Raw genomic sequence first — 19,981 nt, 5'->3', positions numbered from 1 at the left:
AAAAAAAAAAAAAAAAAAAAAGAAATATTTCAACGTAAGAAAATTAGGAGCTATACCAAACCTTCTTAAGAAATTTCAGGACACCAGGATAAAGGGAGAATATCCCAAAGCCTTCCAACGAAGAAGGAAAAAAGGTCACACACAAAGAATCTGGAATTCGAATGGCACTGAAATTCTCAAGGCAAATTTTGAAGCCGGAGCACAGTGAAGCAGGATCTTCTGAATTCTGAGGGGAAATGATTTCTAATTTAGACTTTTCTGTCAGCTAGAACTTAGTGAAGTGTGAAGGTAGAATGAAGATATGTTCAGACATGTGAGTTCCTGAAAAATATCACCCCCCTTGCCCTCTTTCTCAGGCAGCTACTCCAGGATGTGCTCCCACAAAACAAGGGAGAAAACCAGGAGAGAGGGTACAGGGGGCACAGGAAACTGGAGCCCGATACAGGAGAGAACCCTCAGGGTGATGGTGGAGCTGGGTGGCTGGGCTAGAGGCCAATGCCAGCCAGCCCAGAGGAGGACAGGAGGTTCACAAGGACAGACAAGAAGGTTATGTGTGTCCGGGAGATCACATGTGAGAGCTGTGTCATGATATTTTATAATACATAATGCTCTATAAAATTACAAAATCAAGGCGGAATCCGCATGAGATTTTAGATGCCAAGGGACTAAAAAGAGTTGTAAGGGTTACCTAGAGACGGACTCAAGGTAAGCAGGGCATTCCTGCTTTACGATACAAACTTTGTAGGAGAGTTACCCTTTTAAAATAGTAGACTCTGAAGTTTTATGGAAAAATAAGCCTCAAACTCCTGATGAACCCGCAGGGCAGGGGGATGGGGCAGTGAGAGCCCCAGGCCATGGCAGATGAGTGAGTAAACACCTGCCTGGCAGAGAAACGACAGCTTGTGGGCTGCCCCGAAGTCCCTGTGTCCACACCGACCTGGAAACAGCAGCCTGGGAGGGGCTCGGTCCTCTGTCCGTCTGTCCATCTGCAGCTCTCAACTGCAGGTGCTCTGCCCACGTCTCTCTGGGGCCGAAGCCCTCTCAGACCTGCTGCAGCACAAGGCCCCACACTCAGCCCCACCAGAACCCCGCGCCTGGGCCAGACCCAGTCCCTGCAGCCCCAGGTGGTTTCCAAATGCATCTCCTAGAGAGGCGTTCATCAAGATGACTTCACCTTGGAAGTGTCAGCTTCAGAGCTGAGGTGAGATGCAGCCCCTCACAGGAGCCTGGGGCTGCCTTGGGAGTCCAGGGTTCTTTGTGGGCTGGCCTGGGAACCCAGAAATCCTTTTTTTTCAAAACCGATTTCTTAGTCACAAGCAACCAACTTACAAATTAACTTTCAGAACCGAGCCTTCCCTGGTAGCAGGTGGAAGATGTTCTGTGCCATCCGTAAAAATCAGGACGCATGGAAGGGACCACATTTGTTCCAAATACCAGATAACCCAAGTGGTCCCTAAAAGACGCAGCAAGTGGAGAGCTCGTGAAGTTTGGGCCCTGGTTTCAAATCCCAGATGTGCTCCTTAGGACCTGGAATTACGGGTGCTTCTCTGTTGCCTGTTTTCTCACCTGTGAAATGGGGATAACACTTCCTTCCCAGGATGACTGTGGAAATTTAAAACCCAAGAGCGCTGGTAGAGCTCTACCACGGTGAGCAGCACGTCAGCAGCCACCCGCTGCTTCTCTGGTGGAATTGGGTGAGGCACCTGCCGCAGGAGCAGTCGAGATGCCGTGTGAGCATGACTAGGGCGGCGGCCCGGCACTGGGGCACAGCAACCCTTCACGTGCCTGCCTTTGGGGCTTTGGAGTAATGATGTTTATGCACACGTTCCTGGCGCAGGTGCAGTGTTCTAGGCCCAGGTTTTGGTAGTGGACAGCACAGACACGGCCCCACCCTCCTGCTGCATCTGAACCAACCAGGGGACCTGTTAGGACACAGAACCCAGATCCTGCCCTGGAGTTTCTGATTCAGAGGTCTGCGGCGGGGCTGACAATGTGCACATTTCAGTTCCCAGCTGATGCAGAGGCTCCCCATAGGAAGCAGCTCACCTGCGTCTCCCTACACCCACCCCAGCTGGGGATAGAGATACATGGCCCTTGGCAGATGACCGGGTACCGGGGGAGGAGACCCAGCCAGCAGAGAGAATGCAGCCCTTCCCCACGGTCCAGCTGCTGTGTCCCAACCGGGACAGATGCATGATCCCAAGCTGTCGCTCAGCCCTGGAACACAGGCCTAGCAGGTTAGAGCCATTTCCACCCTAGAAGTGGGGGCCAGCATCTTTCCCACTTTCTGGCCTTGCCTCTCAGGGTTCTCAACAGCCTGCCCTATTTGTCCTGCCCTGTTCCGGGCTCTCTGTGAACCGTGGTGGCCGCGGTGTGTTCTGCCGAGCAGGGCAAGGCAGGCTTCAGAGAGGGAAGCTGCCTGGCTCGGGGAGAGAGGCCCGTCAGGACTCCAGGCAGCACCCTCCCTGGCTCCCCAGCTTCCTTCACCAAAGCCCCACATCCTCTCCCCAGCTGGGCTTTGTTTGCCGACAACAAACAGAGCCTCAGTTCCACGGAGCCAAGGCCAGGGAGAGAGGAAGCATTTTGCTGTGCGGGGACAGTCATCACCATCAAGGCCACTGTTCGTTGAGTCAGGCACCTGCCATGAGCTTTAGGGAATTCTTGCCCATGGGGCAGGGGAGTGGGGGACTTCAGTGAGTCAGGGACTCCATTGCTCCCATTTTACAGAGGAGGAAACTGAGGCCCTTAGAGATCCAGAGGGCCTAAATTTGAATCGGGGTGGTCAGATGTCAAAGAGCATGTCCCGAAGGCTGCAAGGCCAGGGCTTGATATGGAAAAATTGAGATTCCAAGGGCAGAGGACGCAGGCGCAGGTGGGGACAGCTGCTGAGTCAGCAGCACAGATGGAAACTTCTAGATGAATGGGGGAAGGTCAGCCCCTTGTTCCACTGGGAGTTTTCCCAATGCTAATGTAACATATGAGGGTAAGTCTCAGTCAGTGCTGCGATGTCACCCCATTCTGGAAACTGTCTCATGTCCGTGGCCCAGCCTGGCTGCGGGCCTCAGGCTCTGACCTCAGTCTTCCTTCGTTGGCACTTGGGGGTGGGTTCATGGAAGCAGCTGCCCTTTCAGCTGCAGGGGTGGCTTCGGCTGGGAGGGTTTCCCGTAGCTTCCACGGATCAAGTGACCTCTTAGGGCTTTTGGAGCCCACGGCCTGCCTCTGGGCTGACCTTCAGCCTCTCAGAGGGCAGTGGAAGCCCCACTGTGGGACGTGGCACCTGAGCTCCGAGCAGGGGAGCTGTGACCTCTCAGGCTCCTGTGCTGCTCACAGGTGCCCACACGTGTCTCATCTTCCCACAAGCACCGGCCCCCCTTTTTAAAAATTGCAGCAAAATTACATAGAATTGAAGGATATAGTTCAGCGGCATTAAGTACACTCACAGCCCTGTGTAACCAGCGTCATCATCCATTTCCAGAACTTTCCCACGATCCCAAACAGAACCTCTGTACCCTGCGTCCCCTCCCCCAGCCTGAGTAGCCACCTTCCCACTTTCTCTGTGACCACCCTGGGTTCCTCACGTAAGTGAAATCATGTATTCATCATTTTGTGTCTGGCTTATTTCACTTCACACAGTGTATTCAAGGTCCATTTCTATTGCAGCACCTGTCCGAATTTCATTCCATTTTATGGCTGGCTGATATTCCTTGGGGTGTACACACTACACTGTGTGTATCCATTCACCTGTCCATTGGGCTGTTTCCACCTTTGGCTGCTGTGTCTGAGGCTGCTGTGAGCAGCAGTGCACAGGTACCTGTTTGAGTCCCTTCTTCTAGTTCTTTTGGGTAAATACCCAAGAGTGGGCTGGGTGCAGTGACTCGTGCCTGTAATCTCAGCCCTTTGGGAGACCGGTATGGGCAGATGGCTTAAGCCCAGGAGTTCAAGACTAGCCTGGGCAATGTGGCAAGCCCCCATCTCTATAAAAGATACAAAAAATTAGCCAGGCATGGTGGCCCACACCTGTAGTCCAAGCTACTGCGGAGGCTGAGGTGGGAGGATCCCATGGGCCTGGGAGGTTGAGGCTACGGTGAGTCATGATCGTGCCGCTGCACTCCAGCCTGAGTGACAGAGCCTGAACTTGTCTCTAAATAAATAAATAACTACCCCAGAGGAATTGCTGGATCCTATGGAAATTCTAAGTTAATTGTTTTTAGGTCCGCCATAGCATAGTTCGCTGAAGCTCACCACTTCACACTCCCACCAGCGATATGCAGGGTCTGCCTTTCCTTTTAAAGCAGGATGCGCGCCCCCTTCCCCAGGAGCTTCGGCTCTTCCTGTGATGGCTGGAGCCCTCCTGGCCTCAGTGCTGGCCCCATGGACACAGGCTATGGGCAAGAAGGGACTCGAAGGGCCCTGGGCTTGGTTCAGTGATCTGCTGTCACCATCTGGAAACACTTCATCATGTTGAATAAGGGTCCCCCATTTTCATTTTGCACCAGGCCCTGCGATCATAGGGCGGGTCCTGCCTGGCTGGCTTCTTCCTGGGCGAAGACTCTGTGAGTTCAGCCAGCTCCACTGTCACGGCTGGACGGGATGAATCCTCTGACCCTCTGTGGAGGGGCCGCCTGGGGAGGCGGCAGAGTGCCTGACTGGACACAGGTCCAAAGCCCAGCCCTGCCTCGAGCCCTCCGGGTTTGTCACTCTCTGTGTGTGAGACGAGAGAGTTCCTCGGAGCTCCCAGGTGGAGACAGGAAGTTCCAGAGGGCTGTTTGGGATGCCGCCAGCAGAGCGGCTGCCGTTGACCTGTTCTCTATAGCGTGGTGGGTTCTGGACACACTACCCTAGAACAGAGCACCTCGGCCCAGTGAGTGTCTTCGGCTGAAGAAATCTGAGAAGGAGCAGGTGCAAGAAGACTGTTCGACCTTCCCCTGAAGCAGGTCAGAAGCCCCTCATGCGGGAAGCATCCTCGTGATACCCAGAGGAAAGGCGCATCTTATCACGAGGATCAGGGGCGGGGTCGGAGCAACGCGCCTGGCTCAGGTCCACTCGCTCCACTGACCGTGCTGTCTTCACCCAAGCACGGTTCTCCACCACTTCTGCCCTCATCGAGCTGCTCTAAGAAATACTCAGGCTTAGAGGTTCTTCAGATTCACTTCTTCATGAAGCTCCTGTGTTATTAAATACATGTGCAGGCTTCTCTCTGATTAATCTGCCTTTTCTTTTTTTTTTATAGATCGCCCAGCCAATGAGCCTGAGGTGACTACAAGGAAAAAGCTCCGTTCCCTCCTCTACGACTGGTCCCCAGCAGGAAGGAGGCTGAGGCCAGGCGGGGAACTCCTCCCTGAAGCCTCCCGCACAAGGTGAACAGCCGGAGGGCCCAGCTGTGGGAGGTACTAGGCAGAAGGGGCCTTGCCAGGGGAGATGGACGCCACACAGACCCACACACAAGTGTGCACACACTAATACGTACAGACACAAAATATGTTCGACTGTTTGCAGAATACGGAGGAGGCCAGGTGCAGCGGCTCACGCCTGTAATCCCAGCACTTTGGGAGGCCAAGGCGGGAGGATTACCTGAGCCCAGGAGTTGGAGACCAGCCTGGGCAATATGGAGAGATGCCATCTCCACAAAAATTTTTTAAAAAGTACCCAGGCATGGTGGTGCGTGCCTGTCGTACCAGCTACACAGGAGGCTGGGAAGGGAGGTGCCCCTGAGCCCAAGAGTTTGAGGCTGCGGTGAACCGCGTTTGCGCCACTGCACTACGGCCTGAGCGACTGAGCAAGACCCTGCCTCAAATAAATGTGGAGATCCAGTTAGTCTGAATTGCTCATCCAGGTGCTTCAAATGCCCTTTTGCACAGGGGCAGGAGGAGGGAAAACCTGGCACTGGCACTGCCCAGAGTGTGTGTGAAGAACATGGGCAGAGCCCCTGCTGTGGCTTCATCCTGGTGGCCCCGCAGAGCAGGACCTGATGCTCCAGTCTCCTGTCCCTTTCCGTTCCCCTGCAAACGGTCAAGGCTCTGACCTGCAGTGCCTGCCCACCAAGGGCTGTCTTGTGTAGAAGGCAAAGCAGAGCATGCCCCCCACCTCCAACAGTACCAAGCAGGCCGGCGGGAGGAGGAGGAGGTGGGAGCTCAGAGAGCCTCGGGAGCCCCTGACAAGGCGCCCCCCCCCATCTCCAGCAAGATGGGTGAAGCTCTGAGCCCTTTGATGCAGACTCCAGGATGTCTGCAGCATCTTCAATGCCAGTTACCAGAAGATAATTCGGTGTGCTCACCCCCTGCCTCTCAGCAGCCACTCTTTGGGGGCATTTTAAGTCTGACTGCACCTGCTGAGCAGCTGACAAGTGAAGCTTCTCCCTCCTCCTCCCTCCTTCCTGACTGCCTCCGCCTCCACCTCGGCCCAGGCTCTTTAATGGGGAGAAGGGAACCCAAAACTGGGCTGTGTCATCCCTGCCTCCCAAAGCAGGGGGCCTGCTCAGATCAGTCCCCGCACCTCCTTCCTAGGCTGTGCTTCCAGACGCGGCGCGGCAACGCTGGGTTCCCCAGAGCCCAGCTCCTGAAGGCAGAAGTCAAGGCTTGTTCATCTTTGAGTCCCTGGTTAGCTGTCAAGAAGTAATGCTGGATCAATGGATGCATGGATGCATGGGCAGATGGAGGGTAGGGATGGGTGAGTAGGGGCTGGAGGGGTAAGGATGGCTAGCAGATGGGGAGATGGCAGATGAGTGAGTGGGTGGAGGAGTGGGGGATGGGTGGGTGGAGGAAGGGTGAGTGAGGGAGGGGATGGTTGGATGGATGACGGGTGAGTCAATGTGTGGTGAGTGTGAGGGTGGAGGACATTGCTGTACACTTGTGTGTGACTCTGGCACTGCATAGGTTTGTTTCCACCGGCATCACCACGAACACGTGAGTAACGTGTTGCACTGTGACATCACAGCAGCTGCAGCATCGCTAGGTGGTAGGAATTTTTCAGCTCCTTTGCAGTCTTATGGGACCTCTGCCGAGTAGACAGCCTGTCACTGACAAGCTTCATTCTACAAGGTGTGGCTGTTTTAAAACACAGCGCTCAGGTACGCCACAGCGGCACCCTCCTCCGCTCTGCTGCCACCACAGTGTAAGTATGCACGGGTCACTCGGCCAGTTGGGCCTCGGAGTCCCTGTTAAGTGCAAGGTTGGGCCAGATGCACTCCACGGTCTCCTGGCCCTGAAAGTCTGTGCCTTTGTGGCATCTCTGCCCTAGGCTGTGGGTGAGACCCAGGTTGTCAGGCGCCCCACATGGGGAGAGCCCCTCATCCAAGCCCAGCAGCTCCTGCAGGCACACGCAGGAGAGCCATCAGCCAGACTCCGAATTGGGGTCCAGAGCCATCTCCCTTCGGTCTGTGTCCCCCCAAATCTCAGCTTCAACTGTGATCCCCAGTGTTGGAGGTGGGCCCTGCTGGGAGGTGCCTAGATCTTGGGGGCGGTTTTGTCATGATTGGTTTAGCAGTGTCCCCTTGGTGAGTGAGTTCTCATGAGATCGGCCGTTTAAAAGTGTGCAGAACCTCCCCCCACTCTCTCGCTGCTCCGACCATGAGACAGGCCCGCTCCTCCTCGGCCTTCTGCCAGGGCTGTGTCTGGAGGCCTCCTCGGAAGCTGAGCACACGCCAACATCAAGCTTCCTGTACAGCCTGAGGGACCGTGAGCCAATTAAATTGCTTTTCTTTATAAATCACCCAGTCTTGGGTACTTCTTGATGGCAGTGCAAGAAAGGGTGCAGGGCCTGGAACAGACCCCAGGGGCCTTCCGCGGCTCTTAGGGCTTTCCAGGTCTAAACGGTAACTCAGCGTCGCCGCGGGTGGAACACACCTGCCATTTCCTCAACAGCTGGGGAGGGGACAGTTCCTCTGGGGAGGAAGTGTCTTCGTTTAGGAAAAATGCTTTTAAAGGGCACATTTCAACTAGGGGCCAAGGCCACAAAAGAGACTTTGAAAACGAACAGAATTTAGAGGAAAGAGCAGAGGTCAGAGAGCGGAGGTGAGGCAGGAGGCCCCTGAGAGAAGCCCTTGTTCACCCCGGCATCCCACACACTTTGAAGGAGCGTAAAGGGCTTGTACATCACGTTCCATCGGCTGCTGTTCACAATGAGGTGACATAAGCGCCCCCGTCCCACCCCAGATGTCTGCAGTGTCCCACACACCCAGATGCCTCGCGCCTATGGATTTGAGGGAAAGGGGGCTGAACGTCACATCTGAGTCTCTGTGGCTCAGAAACGTGTGCCAGATCACGTATCCACCTCAACACTGAATTAACTCAGCCAAAGCAGACCTCAGAGCCAGAGGCGCTGTCACAGAAACCTTAGCAGGGGCTTTGGCCTTCCCCAGGACACAGATGTGACCCGGCACTTTTAACGCAGCTGAGGCACATGAGACCACAGGCAGAGAGACCAACCGTCCCGGACTTTCCAGGACCAAGGGGTTTCATAAGAGGCGGGACTATCCGTGCTGAAACCAGGGAAGTTTCCAGGCAAACTGGGGATTGCTGATCACCCTAAACAGCCAGCACCTGGGTCCCATGGACCCCAGCTGGAGGCCAACTGAGCCGTTACACGCTGACCCTCAGCGCTCACATTAAAGGAATAGTAGGGAGTGGCTGTCATTCCCTGCAGTCCACAGAGGAGGAAGCCAAGGCTGAGAGGGGGTCAGTGACTTGCACGTGACCACAGAGTATGGCACAGCGAGGGTTTAGCCCAAGGCCTGTGCTCATGAGCGGTGTGCTTGTCACGTGGTCTCCTGAGGCCCCTCACAGCCTTCCTCTGTGCCCTGGTCCAGGGCCTGGTCCAGGGGTCCCCTCACTTTCCACAGCCCCCTCCCCACTCATACCAACGCCTTTGCTGGCTGCAGGTCACAGTCACCCTCTGCCACCTTCCCCCCTGTCAGCCCAGCAGGCCCTGTGGCATTTCACCATACACCCACTCTGGGGCCAGAAGAATCACACACGTGGCCTGGTTCTGTCCTCAGCCTCCTCCCCGCTGTGTCGCTGTCCCAAACACATCCCAACCCTCCCTCCGCCAAGCCTGCAGGCAGCAGCCCCTTCATCTGCTCCTAGCTCAGGAAACACCATTTCCCGCCCAGCCTGGGGATTTCCAAGCTGGGAATTCAAACAGCTCAGCACTGAATAGGCTTAAACAGGGTCAGCTAAGAGAAATAACAAGATGATGAATTATTCCAGGGAAAGAGCAATTTCCTTCATACCCTGCTTGACTCTGAAAACGCTGTGATCGTGCTGGAAACTGGAGGGGTCAGAGCTGGTATCTAGGGAAAGAAAAAGGGAGGCACTCTGCCCGCCACAGTCAGTGAAGCCCCCAGGTGTGAGAGGGTGTGAGGTCAATCCCAGGCCCGGCGCACAGCCGGCCACGAGCAGGCACGTCCTCCCTAGAGGCCCAGGACCTGCCACCAGCCAGCAGAAAAGGCTGGAATCAAGGCAGAAAGCCAACATCCTGGAGTCAGACAAATGCGCATTCTCTTCCCAGCTCTGGCACATACTAGCTGTGTGACCTCAGGTAAGTAACTTGACCTCTCTGAGCCTCTGCCTCCTGGACACAGCAGTAGCGAGGGCTACATGAAATAAGGTGGGGCACATGCTCAGAATGGTGCAGGAGTAAATGGCAGCTGCTGGGCTGCCCTGACTCACTCACCCTCCTGATCTGTGCCCACTCTGTGACCAGAGGACTCTGGGTACAAGCTGCCACAGGGCATGGTGGGAACTGCCGTTAGATACAGGACCCTCCAGTTATCTAGGGGGCCAGGCCCTCTCAGAGGAGCAGCTCTGCAGGTGAGCCCACACACCACTGCTGATTCCGCAGAGGGCCCAGCCTGACCCCTACCCCACCCAGCCAAGGCTCTCACCTGTGAACCCTCTGCTCTCTCTGAGGCTTCCAGATAACAGAAGTTCATCTTTTCTCTCGCCTGTTTGAGGTTTGTTGTGGTTTTATGATTGCTTTTTAGCCCGTTTTATGGAAATCTTTCTAAGATGTACTAGGAGCACCTCCTTTTTCCAGATCAACGTAGAAGTGTCTTGTCAACTTTGTTTGATGACTCAGGCTGCTGTGGAAGTGAGGAGATTCTTTGCCCCCACACTGCCCGACCCCAGCGTGTTGGGGCTGCTTCCTTCTCCAGCCCAGACGGCCCTCCAGGCTTCCTTTTGAGTCTGCTGCCAGTGACCCCTGGGGAGACTGAGCCTTGCCGGTGGAACAGAGATAAACAAGCTCACCAAATCATTCTTCTTAATTTGCAGGAAGGCCAGAGCCTTCTCTGAGCCTAGCTCTGTTCTAAAGACATTTTTTACTGTTTAGAAGCCTTTGTTTGATTCCTTTACTTCCCAGGAACTGGCTGAGCTCCTGGGGCTGAAGTTGCCTTGAAGTTTGAATGAGAAATAGAGTTTTCCTCTATTTTACTGTTAACTCAATCCACAGTTTGATCTGGTAGCATGAAGGTTTCCAACACACTGGATAGGATTTCCTCAACTAGATTGTTTTGGTAAATACAAATAGGACATCTGGGAAGGACAGATACAAAAGAAAAAGAAGTCTCAGTTCCAGGCTACGGCACATGGAACGGGGGACGCCCCAAGGACGTTCGAACCTGAGACAGTCCATAAGCCGGAAAACTCTCCCCCGGATCTGGGGGCTGGCGTGTAGCTGCCCACATGTTTATCTTGCTAAATTAAGAATGCAAAGTAATAAGCATTGTATAAGATCACCCTTATTTTAGAAAAGGAAGGGGGAAAGTCAAAAAAAGGCTGTGTTGTTTTTTAATTAAAGGATTTAACTTTAGGAAACACTCCCCACGTTGCCCTCTGCCTTCCCCATTTTGCTGTAGGTGAGTAAAGCTGTCAGCGTCTCTGCTTCTTAAACCACCAGGGCAGGACCGAGACTGAGGCCGGACCCTAGAACTCCTGGGTTCCGAGGCCAGGGTACTGCTGCTGCGTGAGCGGGGCTTGAGTGTTCTCTGGGTTGTACGGTCAACGCACAGCCTGGGTTCGAATCGGGAGCCCATCTCCTGTCAGCCACAGGGCCCTGCAGAAGGCCTCTGTGCCTCAGTTTCCCCATCTGTGAAATGGCAGGAGTTGCTGTGCCCTGCCCTTGGACTTGTGGTGAGGCCCCGGGCCTGGCACTCGTGTCTGCTCACTGACTGCTGCTTGTGGCTGTTAGACGTGGCTCCTGTAGGTCCTTGCAGGTCTGTGTAGACTCAGAGGAGTCCGGGGCCAGAAATGAGCTTTGGGGACGGAAACATCCAGGCCAGTGAGAAGAGACACGGTGGGTTCGACTCCTGGCCACACGTGGCCAGGCAGTCCCCAGAGATCATGCCCGGCCCCATCTTCCAGGTGCTGAAACTTTATCTAAGGACCTCAGCAAGCACCTGACAGTGTAAAGAGAGGCTGGTGGAGCATGGGGCCCTCCCAGCTGAGAGTGCCTTTTGGTGAAGGGGTCTACCCTGATGGAGCATTTCTTAGCTCCAGACCCTGACAGATGGGCCACCAGGGGACCCCGAAAGACTGAACACCCATCTCTCACCACAGCCACGAGCACACATACACACTGACATTCTCCTCACCCTGAGTGACACAGGACCTATGAATAGCAGTTCTGGTCATTTCAGTGTGTCCAGCTGTGTGTGTGCTGTGATGTGCACATGAGCATCTGTGTGTACACTATGTGCCTGTGTGGGTGTGCATCTGGAATGGTATGTGCACACACATGTGGTCTTGAGTACACATGCTTGTCTGTGAACGCACATGTACAGCCTACACACAGAGGTGTACACACACTGACTAGCGCTGGTGTTCAGAGGTCCTGTGTTGCACATGTATGTATGTAAGTGTATCCCTGATATCGGCATGAGCATAAAAGAAGTTAAAGGTTTGTTCTGGCCAGGCGTGGTGGCTCACACCTATAATCTCAGCACTTTGGGAGGCTGGGACAGTGGATCACTTGAGGTCGAGAGTTCGAGACCAGCCAACATGGAGAAACCCTATCTCTACTCAAATTACAAACAATTAGCTTGTCGTGGTGGTGGGTGCCTGTAATCCCAGCTACTTGGGAGGCTGAGGCAGGAGAATCGCTTGATCCCAGGAGGTGGAGGTTGCAGTGAGCCGAGATCACACCACTCACTGCACTCCAGCCTGGGTGACAGAGTGAGACTCCGTCTCAATAAAGAAAAAAAAAAAGCTTTGTATGATATCACTCTCCCCCTTTCCACCCATCCTCCGCTTTTCTCCCTTTTTCCTCTTGACTGTAATGAAAAGGAAAGGCAGCCTAGGAAACCAGCAAGGGGTCAGGCGAGCTCGAAGTCACAAGGACCTAGGTCCAAACCCCCGCTCTGTCACTCTCCGTCCATCGATGCTGAGCATGTCACTCACCCCTCCAGGCCTTGGTTTCTCATTCGTACGGTGGGATAAAAACATTTGCCCGACATACCGCATGGCAGTAAGAGTGCGTGAGTGCAAGGCAGCTGACTCTGGGGTCAGGCTGCGGGTTTGCGGCCTATTCTGTGACTTTCTAATAGGGTGGCCATGGACAGTTTGTTACGCCCGGTGCCTCCGTGTCATCGTCCCTAAGACTGTCACCTTGGGGAGTTGCTATGAAGGTTGAATGTCGTGACATATTTAACACCCTTACAGCTGTGCTTGGCACAGAGCAGGAGCTTTATAAGGGGCAGTTATTAAAATGTGTATCAAAAAGCACTTAGGTAAAAAAGAGAGAAAGCAAAAAAGCATTGAGGCTTTATTTCTTTTTGGAGACAGGATCTTGCTCTGTCGGCTCAGCTGGGGTGCAGCGGTGAGACGGTAATTCACTGCATCTGGAACTCCTGGGCGGTCTTCCCAACTCAGCCTCCCAAGCAGCTGGGGCTACAGGTGCAGCCACTGTGTCCAGGTCATTTTTGAAAAGAAATTTTGTGGAGACAGGATCTCGCTGTGTTGCCCAGGCTGATCCAGAACTCCCCGCCTCTCTAATCCTTTCGCCCTGGCTTCCCAAAGTACTGGGATCACAGACATGAGCCACCATGCCCAGCCTACTTGGAGTTTTTAGGAGGGCTAGAAATGTTCTAAAATTGGATTGCGCTGATGGTGGCACAACTCTTTAAATTTACTAAAAATCATTAAATTGTGCACTTGAAATGGTTGAATTTTATGGTGCATAAATTATGCCTCAATAAAGCTGTTTTTTACAAGGCATTTGGAGTTAGTGAAAAAGCAACTTGCAGAATAATATATATAGGCTTGCTTTTATTTATGAAAAGTTTTAAACCATGTGTATAGTAAAAATATCAAATACAGCCTGGAATGATGTATGTAGATTTCAAAATTATGCTTGCCCCCTGGGGTGGGGTTGAGCCGCCGGAAGGGAATTTTTATCTGTAATGTTTTATTGTATTTATATTTTTAAAAGACCAGGAAAGCTGAGCAGTGATGTCACATAAAATCAGAATATAGTAAGGGCAAAGCCAGGCACAATGGTGTGTGGTCTCAGCTACTCAGGAGGCCAAGGCAGGAGTATTGTTTGTGTCCAGGAGTTCAAGTCCAGCCTGGGCAAAACAGCAAGTCTCCGTCTCTAAAGAAATCGGTCATAACGGGGGCAGGGTGAGGTGCTGAATGAGAGGAACCCGTGGTGGGGGCAGGGAAGGTTGGCCACTTCCTGTTTCATGACTCAGGTGGTAATTATACTGATGTCTGCTTCATAACTAATCATTTTAGGCAACTGTGTTTTATGCAGTTTTATGTTCTATCGTTCACAATCTTTTGAGTTAAAAAAATCTCAGGCTAGGAGTGGTGGCTCGAGCCTGTAATCCCAGCACTTTCGGAGGCTAACAGGGAGGATCACTTGAGCCCAGGAGTTTGAGACCGGCCTGGGCAACATGGTGAAATCCCATCTCTGCAAAAAAACACAAACAACTAGCCGATGTGGTGGCATGTGCCTGTAGTTCCAGCTGCTCAGGGGGCTGTGGTGGGAGGGTCGCTTGAGCCCAGGAGGTCATGGCTACAGTGAACCGTGATTGCAACAGAGCAAGACCCTGACTCTTAAAGAGAAGCAAACCAAAAAAAAAAAAAAAACCCTCCATAAACAATGAAAATGTTAGTTTGGTAGATATGCTTTGGGATTTGTTATGCTATGTTCTACAGTCTTGCGTACTAAAAAGCAGAATAATTAAAACAAAATTATGGCCTGCCTTGCAGGTGGGGGTGGGGGCCGATAGGTATTTGGATAACATGCCGAAATGCCAGGAAAGGAAGGGAGGCTCACCCACCCTCCTCAACTAGGGCAGCCCCGAGGCGTGGCTGCCTCCAATCCCGGAGAGCAGCCTGCCCCCCAGGCTCCCGGACGCCGGCACAGACAGCCTCCCTGATTTATGAGGCTCTCCGGTGCCCGCTGATGGATGGCCCTCCGCTCCCCTCCCTCCTCCCTCTAAGCGCTGCTGTCTCCAGCCTCCAAGGCCACTGGCCCAGAGTGGGAGCTGCACAGGCAGGGAGGAGCCGGGCTGGCCTCCCTCCTCCTCCTACCCAGCTGCCTGTCACCAATGGTCACCCCACGGCTGCCTCCCTTCCACCTCTGTGAGCTGAGTGCTTGCCCTCTGTGAGCCAAGCACCAGGCTAGGGCTCTGCCTCCAACGAGCCTTGCAGAGCAGAAAGGAGCAGGACCTGAACACAGCTGCTTTCGACAGTTCCCCAGGCCTCTCGAGGGCGTGGCCTCCAGGGACACCTTCCGTGTGAATGAGCCCCTCATGGGATGCTTTGGTGTCAGGATATTCCAGGAGGCATCCCCGGCCAGGGCTGTTGTCCTGCAGAGGCAGGCGGGGCTGTGAGCCTGGGCAGATGTGAGTGTGGGGAGGGAGGACGAGGGCCCTGAGACGGGTTCTTCCTGAGTACGAGGAACTTTGTCCAAGGCCCTGTAATGGGGGTGAGCCGCAGTCACCGTCTCTGCTGCTGGAAGCCATGTGGGGCAGGAACCGTCACCCCGGTGGCTGCCAAGCCCTGAGCTAGAGCTCGAGAGGGAGCTGGGAGCCCTGGCCCTGCCTCAGTGGTGCTGTTTGACCTTGCACAGCTCAGGCTGCCTCTCGGCCTCCAATTCTGTGTTCACAAAGACGGCGGAGGCCATGCTGGTAGAACCCTGCTGCAGAACACGGCCCTACTCTGGGCTTGAAGGCTGGGCTCCCTGGGGGTGGGTCCCAAGACTCTCCCAGGGGATTCTGAGGCTGTCAATCTGGACTCCCCAGCTCAGAGGCCACAAAGATGGCGGTGTCCCACCCAGGTCCTCAGGAAATTCACCACCGTTGGGGAGACACTTGCACAATAGTCACCAAGTGTGATAAGGCTGATAGGGTGGCATAGATGTGGCCATGCCAGGGACCACTGTGGGAAGCCCATGTTAGCTGCACACCTGAGAAGGGTGTTGAGGGCAGCATTGCTGGGTGGTCAAGGGTGGGTGAGGCTGCCCAGCAGGCAGAGTGCCCGAGCAGAGGCGTGGTGGCTTGAGCTCATGGGTGTGTTTGGGCGCTGGACTGCGGAGCAGGTGAGGGATGGGGGTTCCTGAATGAGTGATAAGGACCCTTCATCCCTGAGTCTTTGACTCTGAATGCAGACTGCAAAGGGCTCCCCATGCTAACCCAGAAGGCAGGTGGAGCCCTCAGTGTCAGGAGCATCCAGGGGAGTGTGACAGGAGGGTGACCATGTGCCAAGCCCAAGGGACAGGGGCCATGGGGGCCACTGGCCTCCACCTTCTGTCCGTGGGGCCCCTTCACACTGAGAGCTGAAGCCAGGCTCCACCACGGGCAGCTCCCCCAACACCACACTCCTCCCCACACCCCTGCCAGGACCCCTTCCTCCTTCCTGCATCCCTTCCATGGGCTTTTTCTCAGCCTTCAGGTTTCAGGACTGAGGCCAACACAGTGCCTCCTGCTCTTGCCTTAGGGCCGAAGAGGGGTCAGGGAGCCAGGAAGGGGCGTCGGGGGGCATAGGGGCAGGGCCTGCTGTGCGGTTAGCCTGATGCAGACCCCCAGCCCTCTGAGGAAGGCAGGGCATGAGCCTGAAGGCCAGGACTTGCAGGGAGTCTGGAACCCCCAGGTCATTGTCCTGTGAGTTTGAGGGAGCAGAGGACTGGCCCAGCACCAGCAGGTGCCGCCGCGGACGGTAAGCACAGCTCAGCTTACCTTGCCCTCCCTACACACCTTCGGAGAACTATGCTCTGCCACCCGCAGCCTTAACGTGTTGGGCAAGCATGCCTGTCACCGGGGCAGGAAAGAGGTAACTGTCATAGGCCAGGGGTAGGCAGGTGGCAACGGTCAAAGGTGTCAATTCTGGAGCCAGACAAGCCTCAGTGCAGGCCTGCTTCTTCCTAGCTGTGAGACCTCAGCCGTTTACTTAACCCTCACTGACTCAGCACCATTCATTTTACTGTAATAATTATATGTTGATTTCAGCGTGCCACAGAGACACATGATCGGCATATCGATTCCCATCATAGCTATTATTGTTAGGACAAAGCTAACCTGGGTACTTAAGAGATTTTAAAGTGAGTCTGTTTAAAGAGAAGTACCAAGTAAACAGTAGTGCGGGCTCCAGTTGGGAAGCTGATTCATAAGTAATGACAGTGAAGGAATGCCAGCTGGGGTTTCCTTGGAGCTAGTGGTCACTGAACTGTTTCCTAAGCCCTGGGAGCCCCAGAGGGTTGGGGGCAGGCCTAGGGAACAGGTGGGAGAGGGGTCAGGATTGCTCCCCTCACCCCTGCAGACCAAGTGCTCCCCCCTGCACTCTGGAATGGGCTGCAGTTGTGATTTAGGGAGGAAGCAGCATGGCCTGGGTGTGGCTGTGGAAAACAGGGGCTGAAGTGAAGCCATCGGTGGGGCAGCTGGGGGCTGGGGCCACATGTTGGCCGGCAAAGGCACTGAGATATCACAGAGGGTGTGTCGGTGAGGGCTGGGCATGGTGGGGTGGGCAGAGCCTCAGGTGTGGGGGGCTGCACTGCCAAGGGATAGAAGAGGGCCAGGCTGGACGACATGGTGGGAGGGGCCCACCTCATCAATGGTCTTACATCCAGAGGTCCAGAGAGGCGCAGCCTCCAAGGCGTGGGGCCAGGGAGGAGACCTGCGGCAGAAAGGAGGGTGGAGGCTGGAGAAGCGCAGAGCTGCGCGAGACCCCAGGCCACCCAGCCAGTGGGGAGTTAGCGCTCATCTGAGGCGGGACCTCAGAAGCTGGCATCTGCACCTTGTGGGAGGACTGGAAGTGACGGCTCCCCTCCCGTGGGGTCTTGACTCCCAGCTCCCACCCTCCCTCCCTGGAACATCATAGTTAGGACCCAGGGGCTGGGCCCAGTGCCACGTGCCTGGAATCCTAGACCCAACGACTCCAGAGACTGAGCCAGGAGGATGATTTGAGGCCAGGAGTTTGAGGCCAGCCTGGGCAACATAGCAAGACCCTGTGTCTTAAAAATGAAAATAAATTAATAAGAAGAAGGGGCCTGGGATTCAGAGAGAGACAGGCTTAAGTAATTATTCTTCAAATGCTGCAATCAAATTTTTTTTATTGTGAGCTTTTTTTTTTTTTTTTTTTTTTTTTTTCATGCAATAGTCTTATGAAAAGGTGATTATTTTTTTTTTGAGACGGAGTTTCGCTCTTGTTACCCAGGCTGGAGTGCAATGGCGCGATCTCGGCTGTGAGCTTATTTTTTTCCTGCTCTTTTTATTGTGGCAAAAAGACATAACCTAAGATAAACCATTCCAACCGTTTTTCTTTTTTTTTGAGATGGAGTCTTGCTCCGTAATCCAGGCTGGTGTACAATGGCACAGCAATGGCTTACTGCAGCTCCAATCTCCCTAGTTCAAGGGATCCTCCCACCTCCTCCCGAGTAGCTGGGACTGCGGGTGCATGCTACCATACGCCACTAAGATCTTTTTAACTTTTTGTAGTGATGAGGTCTCACTGTGTTGCCCAGGCTGGTCTTGAACTCCTGGCCTCAAGTGATCCTCCCACCTCTGCTTCCCAAAGTGCTGGGATTACAGGCGTGAGCCACTGTACTTGGTCATTTCCTTTTTCTTTTTCTTTTTTTTTGAGACAGGGTCTCACTGTGTTGCCCAGGCTGGTCTTGAACTCCTGGCCTCAAGTGATCCTCCCACCTCTGCTTCCCAAAGTGCTGGGATTACAGGCGTGAGCCACTGTACTTGGTCATTTCCTTTTTCTTTTTCTTTTTTTTTGAGACAGGGTCTCACTGTGTTGCCCAGACCGGAGTGCAGTGGTGAGAACATGATTCACTGCAACCTCAACCTCCTAGGCTCAAGCAGTCCGCCTGCCTCAGCTTCCCAAGTAGCTGGGACCACAAGGTGCAGACCACCGCACGCAGCTAATCAAAAAAAGTTTGTAGAGACAGAGTCTCACCATCTTTCCCAAGTTGGTCTCAAACTCCTAGGCTCAAGTGGTCCTCCCGGCTTGGCATCCCTAAGTGCTGGGATTATAGGCGTGAACCACTGTGCCCGGCCATTTCAACCTTATTTTTTTTTTAGATGGAGTCTCTCTCTTGTCGTCCAGGCTAGAGTACAGTGGTGTGATCTTGGCTCACTGCAACCTCCACCTCCCACGTTCAAGCAATTCTCCTGCCTCAGCCTCCTGAGTAGCTGGGACTACAGGCATTCGCCACCACGCCCAGATAATTTTTGTATTTTTAGTAGAGATGACATTTCATCCTGTTGGCCAGGCTGGTCTCAAACTCCTGACCTCAGGCGATCCGCTTCCCTCGGCCTCCTGAAGTGCTGGGACTACAGGTGTAAGCCACTGCGCCTGGCCCCTTTCAACCACTTCTGAGTGTCCAGTTAGTGGCATTAAGGATCATCACCACTATCCATTACAGAACTCTTTCATCGCCTCCACAGAAACTCTGCATCTGCGAAAGAATAACCACCTGTTCTCCACCCTGAAACCCCTGGTAACCTCTATTCTACTTTCTGTCTCTATGAATTTGCCTATTCTAGGGCTTATTTTTTCTTAACAGGCTAATACACATATGCGGTAAAAATTCACAGAGCAGAAAGTTTCCCTGTCCCCGGGTGCTCTTCCCAGATGAACTGCTGTTTTCATTTCCTGTTCATTCTTTCAGAGGTATTCTGTGCATGTACATAAAATCTGCGTGTGTACACGTCTCGTTTCATTCATTTACAAACGGAATATGCTTTTTATGCCTCTTGCTTTTTTATTTAACAATAAGTCTTAGAGATGAAACGATATTTAGTACATCAGAATACCGGTGCATCTTCTGTATCAGCGCACACATCCTTTTTAATGGTTGTGTAGTGTTCTGTTGTGTGGGTGAGGCATACTATATTTGGCCAATCCCTTGTAGATAGAAGCTCTTCAATTTTTAATTTGTTGCATTTATCTATTGATGGCACGTGCCCACCCTTAGCAGCAGAAATGAAGTAGCTCCTAATTAGCAAGGAGAATTAATTAAACACAAAATAACTCTGTTCACACCTATCAGACTAGCAGAAATTCAAGTCTGGCGATACCAAGTGTTGACAAGGACATGGAGGAGCTGGTGCTGTTATGGACGGTTGGGGAGATTGGCAATGGTTAGAACCAGTTTGGGGAGCAGCTACGCACTCTCTAGTCAAGCTAAAGATATACAGCCCTTCAGCTCAGCCAATTTCCTATCCAAGAAACTCTCCCTGGCCAGGCGCGGGGGCGCATGCCTGTAATCCAGCACTTTAGGAGGCTGAGGTGGGAGCATCACTTGAGCTCAGGAGTTTGAGACCAGCCTGAGCAACATGGCAAACACTGTCTCTACAAAAAATACAAAAATTAGCCAGGTGTGGTGGTGCGCACCTGCAGTCCCAGCTACTCGGGAGGCTGAGGTGGGAGGATCACCTGAGCCCAGGGAAGTTGAGGCTGCGATGAGCCGAGATGGCACTACTGAGCTTCAGCCTGGGTAAAAGAGAGAAACCCATCTCAAAAGAAAAAGAAACTGA

At 53.6% G+C, this 19,981-nt stretch overlaps 1 protein-coding gene across 5 annotated transcripts in view; it reads left to right on the top strand.

The window, feature by feature from the left end:
* Nucleotides 1–19,981, top strand: part of RPH3AL (rabphilin 3A like (without C2 domains)) — a 177,391-nt gene that overhangs the window by 154,504 nt on the left and 2,906 nt on the right. For all 5 annotated transcript variants that reach the window (XM_017510584.2, XM_037732119.1, XM_037732117.1 and 2 more), the window contains one exon: nucleotides 5,231–5,357. In XM_017510584.2, the coding sequence (XP_017366073.1) occupies nucleotides 5,231–5,357 (127 nt within the window). The remainder of the gene's footprint in view (nucleotides 1–5,230; nucleotides 5,358–19,981) is intronic.

The sequence above is a fragment of the Cebus imitator genome, unplaced genomic scaffold, assembly GCF_001604975.1.
Source record: "Cebus imitator isolate Cc_AM_T3 unplaced genomic scaffold, Cebus_imitator-1.0 Scaffold441, whole genome shotgun sequence".
NCBI classification, from domain to species: Eukaryota; Metazoa; Chordata; class Mammalia; order Primates; family Cebidae; genus Cebus; species Cebus imitator.
This window is presented reverse-complemented; position numbering and strand designations above follow the sequence as displayed.